The 18,939-nt window shown below is 34.6% G+C and overlaps 1 protein-coding gene across 4 annotated transcripts in view; it reads right to left on the reverse strand.

Annotated features, from left to right (window-relative positions):
• The window catches only part of TMEM62 (transmembrane protein 62), a 71,160-nt gene that overhangs the window by 9,291 nt on the left and 42,930 nt on the right, over positions 1-18,939 (reverse strand). For all 4 annotated transcript variants that reach the window (XM_037834163.1, XM_037834166.1, XM_037834165.1 and 1 more), the window contains 5 exons: positions 17,747-17,906; positions 13,104-13,217; positions 11,145-11,229; positions 3,820-3,924; positions 419-537 (listed from right to left, as the gene is read on the reverse strand). In XM_037834163.1, the coding sequence (XP_037690091.1) occupies positions 419-537; positions 3,820-3,924; positions 11,145-11,229; positions 13,104-13,217; positions 17,747-17,906 (583 nt within the window). The remainder of the gene's footprint in view (positions 1-418; positions 538-3,819; positions 3,925-11,144; positions 11,230-13,103; positions 13,218-17,746; positions 17,907-18,939) is intronic.

Below are 18,939 nucleotides of genomic sequence, written 5' to 3' on the forward strand. Positions count from 1 at the left end.
AAATAACTTACTTTTCTTGTGTATCTATTTTTCCTTTCCTCCCCTTGAAACTTTATCCTTCTTCATTATCATAACCAATTTTGGTTTACTCAGGAGCCTATCATTTATTCTACCATAAGCCTTTTATTTCACTTTTTGTCAATGAAAAAGCACAATGAAACAAACAAATAACAGTATCAACAACAAAATTGTATTTCACCTCTTGTAATTAAATTACTAACAGAATGTAATTTAGATGTTTACAAGAGAATGGTGGAAGAAAAAGTAAACAAACACTATTTATTAAAGATTGCCCTGACTGTAAAAGTAGGAATGATCTATGATATTCAATCTGAGATATTGGATTTAATTCTTAACTGTAATGCAATTAGTCCAAAAAAGGCCAAGATGTTCTTAAATTGTATTTCTGACTTCTTACCTGAAGAATTCCAACTATAAATGTTAAGCTGCCTTGTAGGAAATGCCCATCAACAAAGATCCCAAAGGAAAAGAGGCAGCCCAATTTGCCTTTAGTGATTTCACCAACAAACCATGGTCCTGAAAGAGACAATGGATAGGAAAGGAGACAATTATATAACTCTCATTACATATATCTGTGAAATACATTTATAGGAATAATATTATACAATAGTTATTGTTCTGGTTTGCTAATGCTGCCAGAATGCAAAACACGAGAAATGGATTGGCTTTTATAAAAGGGGGTTTATTTGGTTACACAGTTACAGTCTTAAGGCCATAAGGTGTCCAAGGTAACACTTCGACAATCGGGTACCTTCACTGGAGGATGGCCAATAGCGTCTGGAAAACCTCTGTTAGCTGGAGCAGCACATGGCTGGTGTCTGCTTGCTCCCAGGTTGAGTTTCAAAATGGCGTTCTCCAAAATGTCTGCATCAGCTTCCAAATGTCTGTCTCAGCTACCACAGCGAGCTCCTTATGTCTGAGCTTATCTAAGCCTCTAGTTAACTATTCAAGGCCCACGCTGAATGGGCATGGCCACATCTCCATGGAAATTATCTAATCAGAGCTATCACTAACAGTTGGGTGGGTCACATCTCCATGGAAACACTGAAGCAATAGGTTCTAACCTAATCCATACAAATATGTCTGCCCCCACAAGATTGCATTAAAGAATATAGCTTTTTCTGGGGGACATAATATATAAAAACCAGCACAGTCATCTATAAGCATTTTATTTGAATAGCTTTTCTCCTTTGTTAATCTCTAGGTTGCACCCGATGTCCTAGCTAACCAGCTAACTACTTGCTCCTTTCCTCCATATTTCTCTGGATTATAAAACTGCCTGAGTATATGCTATACCTGGAACAGATAAGTAGTCTGTAGATTACAAGAACAGATTGCAACACATTCACAAATTTTAGAAGATTTTATTAAAATAATAGCCTCAATTAATGCATTAACATTTCCTTTAAGAAGCAAAGAGGTATTCCACAGAAGTTTATTTTCAGATAACTAAGATTTACTCCTTTCAGCAATAAAACTTTTTAAAACTACTTTTTGATGGATATCTTTCTAAAATACATTTATGTACTTCTCTTTCTTAAGAATATAATTAATGTATTTTAACCTTTTTTTGATGACCCACAGTCATTACTTTGTACATCAACTACATAGTCAGGATTATTATGTACAGAGTTTAACTTGCTTCTTTGTTTAAAATTTTCATCTAGAATGCCATGCTGAATTTTCTCTCCTTCCTACAATTTACTGCCCTTTCTGAGTGTGCAGGTTTCTGGAACTACTATATTGTCAAGAGTGATAAAGGACAGCCCAACTCCCCTTTTAAAAATGCAAAAACAATCATTTGCTGGTGAGAGTAGCGCTCATCTTTAAAAAAACATACATTTTCTCAGATATACATTAAATAAACTATTTTAGAGACATATTAGGCTAAGAAAGTATTGTCCCTTCATGTTTTGCCTCTTACAAATGGAGCAACTTATGCCCTTTTAATGTTTTCTTTTATAGCCCAGGAACCAATATACTTGCTTTACCTCCTAGTGTAATACAAGTGTCTAAAATGGCTTCAACCTATCTTCTAATAGAAGGAGAATCTGCTATAGCTTGTTACACAGAATTGTAAAGCAGTATTTTCAACAAGTTTTTTTTTTATTAGAGCAGTTGCAGGTTTACAGAAAAATCATACAGAAAGTACAGAGTTCCTATATACCCCCTCCACATACACACATGCAGTTTTCCCTATTATGAACATTTGGCATTAGTGTGGTACCTCTAATTGATTAAACAATATGTGCTGGTTTGAATCTGTTATGTACCCCATAAAAGACTATGTTCTTTTAATCCACTCTTGTGGGGGCAGACCTGTTGTGGGTGGGATCTTTTGATTAGGTTGTTTCCATAGAGATGTGACCCCCGCCCATTCAAGGTGGTTCTTAATTACTTTACTGGAGTCCTTAAGAGAGCTGACAGACAGCTCAGAGCCGACATAGACCCAGATGCTTGGAGATGCAGACAGAAAGATGTTTGGAGATGCTAAGCTAAGAGATGCAGCCCAGGGTTTGCCCCAGAGGAGCTAAGTGAGAACCCACAGATTGCTTAAAGAGAAAGCCACTGGAATGAGAAAGCCACTGGAATCAGAAGCTGAAAGCAATGCAACCCAGGAGGAAAGGACAAGCAGACACCAGCCATGTGCCTTGCCAGCTGACAGAGGTGTTCTGGATGCCATCAGCCTTTCTTCAGTGAAGGTATCCTCTTGTTGATGCCTTAGTTTGGATGTTTTTATGGCCTCAGAACTGTACATTTGTAACCTAGTAAATCCCCTTTGTAAAAGCCAATCCATTTCTGGCATATTGCATTTTGGCAGCTTTAACAAACCAAAACACAATACTATTATAATTATATTAACTATAGTCCATGGTTTATATTTGGGTTCACTCTTTGTGTTGTATGGGTCTATGGGTTTTTAAATTTTTTTATTCTGGTAATGTATATCCAATCCAAGATTTCCCATTTTAATTTTAATTTAACTACTTTCTGTTCTGTGATAGGAGTTAATTTTGAGCAAAGAAAAGTCCAAAGGCAGAATAAAATTATAAAGCAAAAACTAAGACTAGGAACAAATAGGCTAATCTATTCCTAATTCACAGACCTTGCTTAGGGAACACTGGCAAAAAGTCCAAGCAAAAAGAGATTTGCAGGGCTTTTTGCTTCCATAAGTGGCTAAGTAACTTCAGAAGAATTGGGTATCATGATTAAAAATACAACTGAAAAGCTTAGATATGCCTGAATTCATATTTCATCTCAGTTTTCCTCATTTTTGAGCTGAGTTTTTAGGAGCCACACATTAGTAAATATTCACTGAACTACACAGAGGCATGATGCCTAGCGCTGGGCACAGAGGTGAACAAGACAGACAAGACTCCAACACATATGCTAATGAAGAAATAGATAAGAAACAAACAAAATAATCATAAATTCTGATGAGGTAATGAAGAAAATAAAAAGTGTGATGAAAGGAGGATAAAACTTTAAGGTAGTTAAAGAAGGCTGCTCAGAGGAAGTGGTATTTAAGCTGAACTTCCATGTTCTATTGGGTTTCTACAGAAATACCAATTCTTTAACTGTCTTCTGGGCATCTTTAAATTAACATGGTATCAGCTAAATGTTCTTTAAACATGTTAGGAAAGAACTTTATTTCCCAAGACCATGTCCCAAGAAATGACTTATGAAAGATCCATGTGCCATTTATTATGACCTTAGCAGCCTAAATGATTCTTTTGTCATAATTCTCTATATATTCTTTGGCAAACTCCACAACTCCAGGTTTCTTAATTTACTTACCCAGCACTGTATACAGTGTCAGCAATAACACAAAATAGTAGAAGATGTTTATTTTGCTCAAAACATGAAGGGAAAACAAAGTCAGATTTACAAATCCTGGAGATCCTAAACAGAATAAAATTTGAAAAATCCAGTGAATACAGGCAAAGTTCAATTTCTTTACAACATTTTCTAGAAGACTTCCATTGACTGTCTACTATCTATTCAGTAAATCCTTTGTTATATGGTAGCTATGCAGGTGACACTACTTTAAATTCCGAAGTTGGCAGAAATCCTGGTGAGCCAATTCATTTAGAACTGCAGAGAGTAGAAAGTTCACAGAAATGGTGTAGTTGATCACTGGTGTATATGTTTATGACTAAGGACAATGGAGAAATACCTGCCAGAGGACTCTACTATTTTGTCTTCATGTAGATTTGAAAGAGGGAAAGATGGGGCTATGTTCAAAGGATGATCAAGTCTCTGTTTTGTATGGGATTTAGTATCCAAATATAAAATGTTCCAAAGGTATATGAAACTATATTAAAGGTATGTCACAGGAATATCAAAATATCTGTTTTACTTTTCATTTTGAAATAATTTCAAACTTACAGCTACATTGCAAAAATAATACAAAAACTATACAGAGAAGTCCACTATTCCCCCTACCCAGATACCCAGATTTACCAAATTTTAACACTTTGCCAATTTATTTCCTCCTCTCTCTCTCGCTCTTGCTCTCACTCTCGCTCTCTCTGTCTCCCTATCTATCTTCTAACAGTTGAGAGAAGACTGCATGTATCATGCTCCTCTAACCCTTATTACTTCCATGTATATTTCTTAAGAGTGAGGATTTTCATTTATGTAACCAAATAAGCACAGTTATTGGGCTTAAGAAATTTAACACTGATATAAACCATACAGTCCATATTCCCTTTTTTTTTCGATTGTCTCAATAATATCTTTTTGGGCATTTTCTCTTCCATTATTAGATCCTGTACTGCATTTTATTGTCATTGTCTCTTTAGTCTCTCTCTCCTTTTTTAAATTGTAGTAACATATGTGTAACATAAAATTTACCATCTCAACCAATCCTAAGCAAACAATTCAGAGGCATCACATTTACAATATTGTGCTACCCTTACCACCATCCATTACCAAAACTTCCCCATCACCCCAGACCGAAACACTGCACCCATTATGCATCAACTCTCAATTCTTCCCCTTCCCCTCCTCCTGGTAACTTGTAATCTTTCTGTCTGTATGAAATTGCCTATTCTAGTTATTTCTTATGAGTACAATCATATAGTATCTATCCTTTTGTGTCTGGGTATTTCACTCAACATGATATTTTCAAGGTTCATCCATTTTGTAGCACGTATCAGAACTTCATTCCTTTTTATGGCTGGATAATATTCCACAGTAACAGACATACCACATTTCATTATCCATTCAACTGTTGATGGACACTTGTGTTGCTTCCACCTTTTGGCTATTTTATATAATGCTACCATGAACACTCATGTACAAATAACTGTCGAAGTCCCTGCTTTCACTTATTTTGGGTTTGTGCCTAGAAGTGAAATTGCCGGGTCATATGGTAGTTCTATGTTTAACTTTTTGAGGAACTGCCAATTATTTTCCATAGCAGCTGCACCATTCTACATTCCCACCAACAATGAACAAGTTTTCCTATTTCTCCACCTCCTCACCAGCATATGGTACTTTTTTTTTTTTTTTTTTTTAATAATAGGCATTCTGGTGGGTATGAAGTGGTATCTCATTGTGGTTTTGATTTGTGTTTCTCTAATGGCTAATGATGTTGAGCATCTTTTCATATGCTTATTGACCATTGTATCTCTTCTTTGCAGAAATTTCTATTCAAGTCCTTCGCCCATTTTTAAACTTGGATTATCTTTTTATTATTGAGTTGTAGTTCTTTATATATTGGGATATTAAATCCTTCTCAGATATATGGTTTCCAAATATTTTCTCCCCTTCTGGTAAGTAGTGTTTTCACTTTCTTGATAACGTCTCTTGATGCACATAATATAATCTTAAATATGAGTATCTGTCAAATATTCCTTTCATGTACCTGACACAGTTCTTAGCTCATAGCTAGCTGGCCTCCTACTCTAATTCAAAGGGATTCCTAAAGCTCTCAAATTAACATCCTCTTAAAATATAGTGCCCAAAAGCCCAAACATAAGATCTTTACACAGAGAAGTTCTATTCTGTGGCAATAAATTCAAGAGCCACAGATCCTCACCCCCAGCCAGCCATTTCACTCATGCATGTGGCTGATCATAAACACATCAACAGAAGACTATGACAGGGAGTTCAGCACACACTTAGCAACATTAGAGGTGAATAATATCTAAAGAATAGGTCCCAATAAAAGACAGCCTGACATAAGTTAATAAGCCAGTATATTCATTTTATACTTAAAACATTATTTAGACTGCTGACAGAGTTAATTTCATACAATGCCTGTTAATGCATGACCCTTCTCACTTTATGTTTTTCATATTTGCTACTCATTCCTTTCTCAGCTTCTTTGTGTTCTAGTCTGGTACTTTTCAAAGTCTTAATCTACATATCCAACTACAATATTATTTCTTTAAAAATAATCCTTTAGCCTTACAGGCAGCTATGCTTTCAACTTTAATGATTCTCTACTTTGGCTGCACATTAGAATAACTTGAAACTTTTAGAACATTCCCATGCCCAGATGTCACCTTCCAGAGAGTCTGATTTAATTGACCTAGGGTACAGGGGGAGCTTAGTAGTAACCCAAGTGATTCTAAGCAGACAGGATTGAGAAATATTGCTTTAGACAGAGCAGTGCTTCTCAATCTTCACTGTACCTTAAGATATCATGATTCAAGTGGCCTAGGGTGCTGTGTAGACATTGCAGTTTTATAAGTTCTCCAGGGGCTCCCTCCCCAAGAGAAATAATGTCTTCTTTTTGGGAGATTTCTGGGACTTCACCTACATGATACAAGTTTCTCATGTATTAAGGTAATTATGTGCTTGTAAGTATGTGCTTTATATTTATGATTTTCTGTGTATTTATCTGTGTAAACTCTTCTCCTAGATTCATTTAAAAGCTCTGTGAAGGCAGGATCTAGATCATATTTATTTTAGTATCCTCTATAGCATTCAGAAACATAAAAATAATTTAATAAATTATAATTTTAATAATTTTTCATAATTTTATAAATTATGAAAAAAAAAATAAGTTCTCCAGGGGATTCTACAGTGCAGCCAAAGTTGAGAACTTTTGTTTAGAGGAAGGAAGTGACCTGGGATCAGAAGACTTGAGTTTTGAGTTTCTCCTCCATCTCTATTAGCTATGAGGACTTGAACAAACTACATAACCTGCCTAAGCCTCAGTTTTCTAATCTTTAAAATGGGGACAATAATACCTACCTAATAGGATTGTTGTAAGTATTCAGTGAGATAATATAGGTAAGAATATGTTGTAAATTTTAAACAACCAAAGATATTGGTATTCCCATATAATAAGGCTGGGGTCCTCAAACATTTATTCATTTAAATTATATGCAGGAAAATATATGTGTATAATAATACTTCTTAAACTTTTTCATAAAATTTTTAAAAATAAATTTTTTTATAAATCAGGGAAACATTATAATCAGGGAAATATTCAGTAGGATGTGCACAGTATCAATTCAGTTAACTGTCTTCTATTTAGCAGTTTCACTGTTTAGTCATTATTACAGGGCTAAAAGGAGTTGTTCCACTCTCCTTTCCCCTTCTCCACCATCAGTCCCTGATCCCAAGGATTTCATCCAAGTTAGAAAGGGATACGGAAATTTTAATCCGTCAGTATTAATTGTTTATTATGCACGTATATCAGTGCTGGGTGCTATGGGAAACAGAAAAGAAGGAGAAAACAAGAGCTCTTACATTGAGGAACATACAAGCTTGGTTGGGGAGAAAATGTATATTCATTTGAAGTAAATACATAAAGCAGGGTGAGTGGCTAATTAAGTATAAAATTAATCATAAGGAAAACCATAAGGATTCAGAGAAGCAGGAGCTGATTATGACCTGGAATGGATGGAGAAAATGGTATGGAAAAAAAAGGACTTGAGCTGAGTGAGCCCTAAAGGAAGTCAAGAATTAGAGGTGTTTAGAAAAATGATTTAAATCAGGGATAACAGCAGGGCCAAAAGCACAGAAGCAAAAGTGAGCATGGTATATGTAAGGAACATGAAGAAGTTGTCTAGCCTGAAATATAGGTAACTGGTTGAAGATATTTCTAGTTGGATAAGACCAGATCATGGAGTATCGTTAATGTCTAGATATTGATCTTTATGCAGTTGGTTCTGGGGAGCCACTAATGACTTTTGAGTGTGGAAGTGATCTTATGGGTGAGTTGCCATGAAGAGGATAACCTGCTAATGATGAAAAGTGTAGATTAGATGGAGAGACTGAATGTAGGAGCAGCTGTTAGAGTCTATTCAGTAATTTCAGAGAGGAGGTGGTATTGACAAGGCATTGGAGGCCCCTCAAATGGAAAAGAAACACTTAAAGAAAGAATTAATGGGTTTTGATAATATATTGGCATTGAGGAACAAAGACTGGAGATTAATGAAAAATGACAGGGAATATTGGTACCATTAAGAGATACGGGAAAAAATATATATAAAATAATTTTTTGTTAATTTCTATCTTAAATTCATAGTTCTATATAGAGTCTCTTCTTTAAAATTTGTTGAGGATTTCACAATCCTCTAATAAGTGTTTAAAAATATTCCATTTCCATATGTAAGAATATGTATTCTTTATTTGTTGAATGTGTAATTGTATAAATGTCCCAATACACCTATTTGTGCTTTTTAATAAGGTTGTTTTTTTCTTTTATTTCTTACTTTTGCCTACTTTATTTAACAATAATTAATAAATGAGTTTAAATTTTCAAAAAAAAAAAAAAACGATATGGGAAAATCAACCTGGGGGCAGGAGGAGTAGATTTGAGAATGTCTTGGTAGAAATATCTAGCATGTACTTGGGGATTCAGTGAGAGAGATTAGGAACAGATATTAAAATTGGGGAAACATCCATAAAGCAGTGATGGATGAAACTGTGAGTGAAGTGATTTTCCAAAGGAGTAAATGTTTTTGTTTGTTTGTTTGTTTGTTTGTTTTAAAGAATAAAAAAGAATAGAGGGTAGCAGACCTTATTTATTTGAGGCTTACAAGAAGAGAAGCCTATGAAGGAAACACAGGAAGAAGAATCAGAGAAGTGGGGGGGAAACAGGACAGTGAAGAATTGAGTAATTGACACACCAAGAGGAGAGGTTTTTGAGAGAGAAGGAGTAGTCAACAGGGTGCAATCCCCAGATAGAGAAGGAAAAATGGGCCCAGCCATGGATTTGGCAGATAGTGAACTTACAAATTGGGGGTTCTACTTTCATTTCTTCCCAAATTGGACTATGAAATACTTTCAGGATCTTTATCCCGTGACAGTTAAATTAAAAATTTTAATTCAATGATTCTGGTTAAATCTTTAGGGCAAGGGTCTAAAAAGGGAGAGAAAACATTATATAGGTTTATTTTAAATCTTTGTCATATGCTTTGAAACTAGATTCTTGTATATTTAAAAAGACATATTACTTTTAAGCCAAACAGGAGAGTATCTGAAGCTGTTTGTTATTAAGGGACTCAGCCAGGGAAAAGTATTAATCTGTAAGTTTAATGCTACTTTAAAATTAGTAATGTAAGTTCAATTTTCAAAACACTTAGACGCTAACTAACAGAACATCCCTATCAGTAGTTATAAAAAGGCTGTGACTATTTCTGTTTCTCTCTTTTGGGGTTTAGACAGTGAAGTAGTGGTTTATAAAACAAGCTGGTTTTCAGAATCACCTGAGATTCTGAATTTATATTTTTTAAAAAGGTCCCTAGGTGATGAGGTGTGCTGCCAGGTTTGGGAATCACTGCCGTAAAATATGAGGAATGAAAAGAGAGAATTTTCAAGCAGATCAAGAATGTAAGGAGGACAAAAAGGGCCATACCTCTTTACATGCTTATTAGCTAAAGGTCTACGCAGAGCCATTTGATAGCACCAAAGTTATATTACACAGTGAATGATGAAAATTGTTGAAAATTAGTGACAGACATTATTTAGTTGTATCTTCATGTTTACAACTCTCTAATCACTGCTAATAGTCACTATAAGTGCTTTTATATGATATATTGATAAAGAGTTCTGTTTTACTAGGAAAGACATAGTTGAGTGGAAAAGTATATTATTCTTTTGTTTATACATACCTATGGGAAGATTCACAGTTTCAAAAGGCCATTAAAAGCACCACTATCAAGCTGGTATCAGCCTAGGTTTAATTGAAGAGAAACTATCTAGAAGAATACAACAGCCTTTTGAGTGTTCCAAACACATGCCTATGAAGTTTTGGCATATTTTTTTAACAGTTATCAGAGGTGGCATGTCAGATATTTATTTATTTATTTCCTCAATGGGGTGAGATTCAGTAGACTTCACAAATATTTATGGACCACTTGCTGTGTGCCATGCATCAAAGTAGACATTTTCATATATGTCATCCAGGGCAGTTGGGGGGAAGGGTCAGACACTGATAAATCATCCTTAAGAAGTCTGAGGTGAGGCATGATTGTAACACTGGAAGAAGATCTCCTAAGTCTCAGGTTCCCAAAAATAAGGAAATAATGGCTAAGAGTGGAAAAGAATCTGGTGAGGAAATAGGGCCCTTTCTAATCACTGCTGCTATTTTAAAATTCACATTCCTCTAAGAGGGGTTACATATTAATACTCATCAGTTAACCTTCATTGTTCATTAATATATTACCATATTAGCAGCTAGACAGCTAAATAGCACGGCACATATATGGAGGAACCATATCTAGGTACAGACATCTGTCAGAAGAGGTAGGAAGCACCACAGGCTTCTTCCACCTTCTTTACAACTTTTCTACAGCCTGCTCTGTACAGGTAATTCAAAATTTGTATATATGCCATGTAAATTGTCAAGCTTTGTTCAGTGCCTTATCTTTAATATTTGAACTAAGAGTTTTCTTTCTATTTAAAAGTATTTCATATGTAAGAGTTAGATTAAATATCTACTTATATTAAATGTTGTTCATTTTAAGCTAAATTGTGCATTTAGCATTTTTTTCAAGCTAAATTATTGTGGAAACAATATGAAAGTTTGAAGGATGCAACTCACAGAGCTCAATGCAAAGACAAGTTAAATTAATATTTATCACTAGGTAATAGTGAGGACATTATGTGATACTTTAAAATAAAGTCCTCTAAGCATAAAAGCAACCGTGACTAACCTTTAAGCTTTGGATGTCCTCGATACCTAAAAGTAATAAGAATGGTGATCTGGATCAGTACAATCAGCAAAAAGAGGACCCGGGCCTGCAGAGAAATAGATGTTAATGGGAAATAGATACATGAGTATAGTTTCAGTTACTGTTTTTTAAATAACATCATTAACAAAAATGGCTATATAAGAAAAATACATGGTCAAAGAGAATCAAACATCTGTTCCACCAAAAAAGAAAGTTTTAAGTTGACTCAGCAGCAGTGCTCTTTCAGAATTTGAATACTAAGAACAATACTGAAACTAAGTAATGTTATAGTTACATTTGTGATTAAATTTAATTAGTCAATTTTTGTTGTACTAGGAGAAGTATAATTTGTTTTATTTTATTTAAAGTTGTATAAGGGTATAAAACAGTACACATTTAGACTGCAGGCTGAGTGAGCAGAGACTAAGTTTTTTGCTTTCTCCATCAAGAAGTCATTCACTTGGAGATCAACTCACAGTACAGAAACATATAATCTAGATCCTTATATCTCAAAGTATGATTCCCAGATCATTATTGGAATTACATCCAGGTTGCTAGAAATGCAGAATCTCAGGCTCTATCCCAGACCAACTGAATCAGAATCTCAATTTTAATACAGTCTTCAGGTGATGGGTATGCCCATTAAATCTGTGAAGCCTGATTTAGATGACTATTAAAAATCCCAGAAAAAAAAATAAACAAGAAAAATAAAAATCTATAAAAATGAGATACAAATGCTCATTAGTCATATTTTTAAAAAAGCTCAATCACACAAGTAATACAATAAAAGTAAATTAAAATAATACAAATAGTAATGAAGTCTATAAAGATAAACACTAAAGTGATTAATGAAGGCTATGTCTGGGAGGTGAAATTAAGGGAGGTTTACAATTTGTTAACATTTTAGTGTCTAGGTAGCGTGATAAAAGAATGGTTGTGTTTTAAGTTAATATCCAGGATAAGTGAGATTTGAGGGAAATAAAGTGTGAATTGCCACCGCTTCTCTGGAAGAAAATTTGACTGTGTAGTAAAATTTTTTTTAAAACACCCATTTATTCTTTCAAGCACCATTTATTGAGGGCCTACTAAGTGCTCAGCACAAAAACAGACAGACTCCTGCCCTTGTGGGGCTTATATTTTATTGAGGGGTGTCAGACAAAAAATAACAAATATAATAAATAATTTATGTAATTATAAAATAATTAAGTATATAGAATAATGTGCCCACTCTCTGATCCAGCAATTCACTCCTAAGAATTTATCCCAAGTAAACATATTAGAGATATATGTGAAAACTTAGCTATAAGCATTATTTATAGAGGAAAAAATTAGAACAACTTAAATATCCAAAAACAGGGGAGTGGTTAAATAAATTTTGGCTTATCTATGACAATATAATGCAGCCAATGATTATTATGTTATAAAATAATATATATTGATGTGAGAAATGTTCAAAACAAATTTCTCAGTGGAAGAAAATCAGAAGTCAAAAGAGAATGAAAAGTATAATACTATTTTATATTAAAAACATATATATGTATACAAAACCCAAAATAAATAAATACAGAGTATCATAAGGACAAATACAATGGTTATAATGGGTAATATGATAAAAGAATGATATGGAACTGTTTTTGCTTTATGTATTCCTATATTTTCCAAGTTTTCTACGTTGAGCATGTATCATTTATTTAGGAAGAAATAATATTTTTGAAAAATCCTTGATCTAAGTTAGTGCATTCCCTATAATTCCCTCAGTTATCCAGGTTTTATGGCATTGGTTAGAACCAGGTCCCAAATCACAGGTATTATCTGTTCATACCGCTGCTTCTTCTAATTAAAATAAACATAAAGGCATTTTATTCTTAACTATATTATTTAGGACTTTGGATTTACCAAATCCAGTAAAAACACATGTAACATTTGGTTAAATTTACTCACCACAATATAGAAATCAGTAAGGAGAATAAATGATGCCAGGGGATCAAATCTGAGATGAATATCCTCTTGAATGGAAAATATGTGATGAACAGTCTTACTTCTTCCAGCAGAATCCTAGTTATAAGCACAGCAGAGAAGTAACTCTTATGCATTTAAATATTTATAACACTCCAAGAATACATTTCCATTAACTTTTGTCAGTTATCTCTGATGAGCTACATTTTAAAAATTTACTTTTGATTCTTCCTATAAGTAGTTTAACAGCACTTCTTTTAAATCCTATAATTGTCCATTTGAATTGGAAATATCAGCAGGCACTCACAATATACTTTCTCTTCAAAAAGAAAAACAAAAAACCATGTTTCCCTCTGTCTACTGAAAAGGCACAGAAACAATAACAAACCTGTATTGGTTTGAAGCTGTTATGTACCCCAGAAAAGATCATGTTCTTTTAATCCATTCCTGTGGTGTAGATCTATTGTGGTGGGACCTTTGATTAGGTTATTTCAGTTGAGATATGACCCACCTCATTTAAGGTGGGTCTTAATCTTCTTACTGGAGTCCTTTATAAGAGGATGAAAGACAGATAAAAAGCCCCCCCCAGAGAAGCTGAGAGAAAAAAAAAGACACAGAAGGTGAGAAAGGAAGCCACAGACAGCTGAAAGCAGCTAAACCCAGGAGAGAAGGACCAACAGACATTGCCAGGTGCCTCGCCATGTGACAGCAGAGTCCAAATCACCAGCAGCCTTTCTTGAGGGAGAAGGTACCATCCTGTTGATGCCTTAATGTGGACATTTTCACGGCCTTAGAACTGTAAACTTGTAAGCTAATAAATCCCCATTGTTAAAAGCCAGTCCACTTCTGGTATATTGCATTTTGTCAGCTTTAGCAAACAAACAAACAAGCAAACAAACAAACAAAAAAACCCAAATAGGAACGAGCTAGCTGGACTATTGCCCAGATTGTGGTCTCAAAATACCATTTCTCACTCCAAGGAATGAATGCTTTTTAGAGAAATGGCTGAATAAGAAATACCCAAGAGCTTAGAATGTCTTCTCATATCAGAAAGCAAGAAAACTAACAAAGACTGTCAAGATTGTGTCAGAGGACTTAAGAGGCCAGCATGAAGAGGCTCCCACTAGCCAAAGAGGGAACGATTTGAGCATCAAAGAGAACAGATGCAATTGATTGAAACACATCAAATATGTTTTTTAAAAACTTTGAACTCAAAATGATAACTAAAAAAAAAAAAAAAAGACTCGGTCACCTTTGACAGATGCTAGAGAACCAACTGATTATTCTGTAAACTGGTTTAGAAAAAGTGGAGGAGCAGGGAATCAAGAATTTATCCTGCTTTTCCTGCATGAACTCTATATCCAGGTACCAAATAGATGAAGGAAAAGTTTACTTTATAGGAGTATTCTAGTTAATATTCCTATACTAAGGAGTGACAATTTGAATATCACCATTTTATAACTCTAATGAAATAATGGATCTAGGCAGTGATCATCAATGGCTGCTTAAAACCCTTAGGTGAAAAACTGAGGGTACTTCATAATGACTGGAGGAATAAGCCCGCATTGTGCTGGAGCTGTCCTGACTGGCTCACAAGAGCCAATTTTTAAAGTTTCAGGAATTTTGCAAGCCTATTGGTATTGTGTTGGTAGCTTAAAATCAGCCAAGGTGGGAGTACTTACACCACAGAAATTGGCAAATGCTACAGATCAGCCCCTTTCCCTGCCACCCCCAAGCTGATTGTTAAGTATTTACCATCACACTATTGGATAATGCTAATAACACCTGAACACACTGATCAATCTTAATATTACTAAAAGAAAGACAACCAGATACCATGGGCATCCTGATGAAAGCATAAAATGCCAACTGAAGTAATTCTTTAAAAAAAAAAAAGACTCAAATATCAAACCTCTAAATCTAACTATGAGTAATAGAAACTAGAGGGATGAAGGATGGTAAACAACACCACAGGGATGCAAACAGCAAAAATCCACAATACAGGAAACTCTACAGGACAAAATATCCAGTTTCCATAGCAAATAAATTGCAAAGGAAAAACAAAAGAGGGAGAGGGAACTTAGAAATTAAAAGAGGCTAAAGAGACAAATCAGCTTAATGCAATGGGTGAAGCTTGTTTGGATTTTGGTTTTGAATAAATCAAATGCAAAAGAGAGAGAGGGAGAGAAAGGCAAATTGGTAAAAATGAACACTGGCTGGATAGCCTGATAGTAAGGAATTACTATTAATTTGGGGGTATGATATTCAGGTATTATAATTATTTTTTTAAATAGTTCATATCTTTTAGTGATATAACCTAACATTTACTGATGGAATGATATGATGGGCATTGGGTGAAGGGAAAGGGATAGAGGTGTAGATGAAAAAAGATTGGTCATAAGTGGTTATTAATTGGCATTGGTTGAAGGATATATGGGAGTTCATTATACTATTATCTCTATTTTCATATATTTTTGAAATTTCCCATCATAAACAAATTTTTAAATAACAACAACAAAAAAAAAAAAACCCTATACTGGTGTTATTAAACTTCTGTTGCTCAAAATGTTTTAACTTTAAATTATAAGTTGTTGTTTTAAAGCAAGAATTTTCTTTAGTTTTGAGATACAGAGATTTCTATAGCCTCCTCATTAAATTGGCAAAGTGGGCACAGTAATCTAAAGTACTGGTTCCCAAATTTTAGCACCGATCAGAATCACTTAGAGGGATTGTTGAAACAGATTGCTGGATCCCATCCCAAGAGCTTCTGACTCAGTAGATTTGGTTTGAGGCTTGAGAATTAGCATTTCTAACAAGTCCCCAGGTGATATTGTATGCTAGTAGTCAGGGACTAAACTTTGAGAATTGATCTAAGGATCTAGTTGCTACAGAGTGCTAGGAATTTATAGGTATTCAATAAACAGGAGGTAAGATATTAGATAACCAATTGATGTCTTCTCTCACAGATTTTAAGTTTCAAATCAGAATTATCTACAGAATACTGTATTTAGGACAGAACTTTTCCATTAACAAATAAGGGGTCCAGAGTCCCTACTTCATATTCATTGGACTAATTTTTAAAAGTTATACATAGAAAACAGAATACAGATCAATGGTTGCCTGCAGATGGAGGTGGAAGGGAGAAGGCTTGCAAAAGGGCACAAGAAAACTTTTGAGGGTGATATATAGTATTGATGTATTAATGGTCTCAAGGATATATACATATATCAAAATTCAAGTTATATACTTTAAATATGTAGGGTATATTGTATATAACTCAATAAAACATATAAAAAGTATATGTAATTACACATTTTTACTAAGGATTCAACTAAGCAGCCAGAAATGTTTCAAGGAATGTGAGCTGTGGTTCTTTCCTCATAAAACTATAGAAGTTATCTATCTTATTAAGAGAATAATGCACTGTGGTTCTGAGGCAATCCAAGAATTTGGGAGTTTTCCATTCCTGTAATGGCTAGGTCTCCTAAGGTTGCTCTTACTTATTCCCCATAACTGTAAAGATAGGGAATAATTTATTCTAGGTACACTTGTACCTTTAAGACTCTTTAAAATGATCCAACCTCTGATATGAAAGACATACAGAGTTCATCCGCAGCCATCCCTCCTTCCACATCCTCCCTGTGAGTTTCTTCTTCTTCCTATTCAGAACACTTCAAAGATGTATGGCATAGCAAAGTGCCTTCTCTTGTGCAGACATATAAATTTCTATGATGTGGATAAAACTACCTACCACATAGGATTATTATGTGGATTAAGTGAAAAATTATAAATGCCTGGCACATTGGAGGAGCTCAGTGAATAGTTCCTTCCTGCTCAACCCTTCTCTGTGAAAAAAAAAATAATGAAAATAATTACATGTGTTTTCTGAAGAATTACTTGGTGTTTCAAACTAAGACGTAGCATTAGAAGTTTAAATAGTTAAAATTGTCATTAAATCATAAAGTTGTAGAAATTAACAGATTTTTTTAAAGAAACCAATTCTAAGTGGTTTATCTACTGAAGGGTTTCATAATGTTTCATGAAATTGCTCTATTTTGATAATGATTATGACCTACTCTGGCAGGTGCTAGTGAATTAAATGCCCTCTTCCCCCAAGTTGAATCAGAATAATAACAGATATTTACTGTATATGCTAGCAATGCATTCTTCCCAAACAACAAAAAATTCCTTCAATGCCTTGAAATTTCTGCATCCTAGACTTTCCAAACAGTGACACAATTTTCCTATATTAGAGACAGCAATCAAAGGCATGGATAAATAAATACATGTTTTCAGACTTATTCTAGTATCTTTGGGTATTTTGGGGAATTTGCTCCCATTATTAAAAGACTTTGGTTAGAGTTGGGAGAAAAGAAAAGAATGATTTCCTATGGTTAAAAAAGTAGGACTGTGGCCAGTAATTGCATGTTCCTCTTCCTCTCCCCAGTTTTTAGTCTAAGAGAATTCCTCTCGCTGCTATTTTCAGAATATACTGGAAAAAAGTAGATTCAAAAATTTTAATTAAACTTAGCTTCATCTTTACCAATTGGCTGAAAAAACCCTAAATCAGAATTCAGTGAGGGTACAGCCTAATCATTTACACAACAAATTGAAAATTACTAACTTACCTGGACAATTACTTCTATGTTATGTGTCCCATCACTGTAGTTTCTGGGGTTCCACTTCAATATGAAAATAGGACCAGACAAATGAATAGCCTGTCCTAAATGAACTCCATCAATCTTAACTATGACAGAAGTAATGGAGGATAAGGAAAAGGCCAAGACTCTAAAATAAAAACATATATAAATGTATGGTTTTAGGTATTTGTGATTGTTTTTATAAAGGAGAATATCCCTACTATATCCCCAAAATATATAAGTATAGGAAGGACCATCAAATTGCACAACAGTAGGGACTATTTTTCACATGATTTTGGCTTCTATTTGAATAGATACAATTCAGCAGACCTAAATTTGTGAGAAATTAGGAAATATCATTTTACTTTTTAGAAGGAAAATCAATTTTCTCTTGACAAATCCAGCTGGAGTAGATCCAAAGTTCTTTCTAAAGAAACTCCTGAAGTCCTGGTTTCTCTGTCTCTCCCTTTTTTTTTTTTTTTTTTTTTTTTTTTAGTTAATGCAACATTTTTTGGTTAATGCTCATTTGGTTTCAACATATCTGCCTGGAAGAAGCAAGGTTAAACACATGGCTAGGCTACCATGCTCCTACAGAGAATATAACCTTAAATCTGATACCCAGCTGCCATCAAGACTTAGAGATGTGTGTTCTACTTCACTAGTAACAAAATGTATATATAAATTTAAACAGCTTGATACCATTGTTTCACATTAATTGGGAAATCTTGTAAAGTGTAATATCCTATAATGATAAGAGTGTTATGAAATTGGCATACATATTGCTTGGTAACATCAGAAATTAGTATCCTGTTTTAAAAAGTAATTAGCAGGTAGGAGCTAAGATGGCGGCATAGAGAGGAGTGGAAGACTGTTAGCTCCCCCTGGAACAATTCATAAATGATCAAAAAACTAGTAAATAACCTGGAATAACAGCAGGGAGACAAACGTGACTGTCCACTCATCATCCACCAACCTGAATTGGGAGGAATGCCCGAGATTACAGCATAAAATCTGTAAGTAAAACTGCGGACCCACACTGAGAGCCGAGAGCCGAGAGCCCCTCCCTCATGGAAGCCGCGCTCCAACTGGGGTTTTAATCTTAACTGCTCAATACAGACAGTGAATCCTCAACAAGCAGACAGAGGCTTTTGGTGACAACTGACCTTGGGAGAGTCGGGGGA

Source organism: Choloepus didactylus, chromosome 4, assembly GCF_015220235.1.
Source record: "Choloepus didactylus isolate mChoDid1 chromosome 4, mChoDid1.pri, whole genome shotgun sequence".
NCBI classification, from domain to species: Eukaryota; Metazoa; Chordata; class Mammalia; order Pilosa; family Megalonychidae; genus Choloepus; species Choloepus didactylus.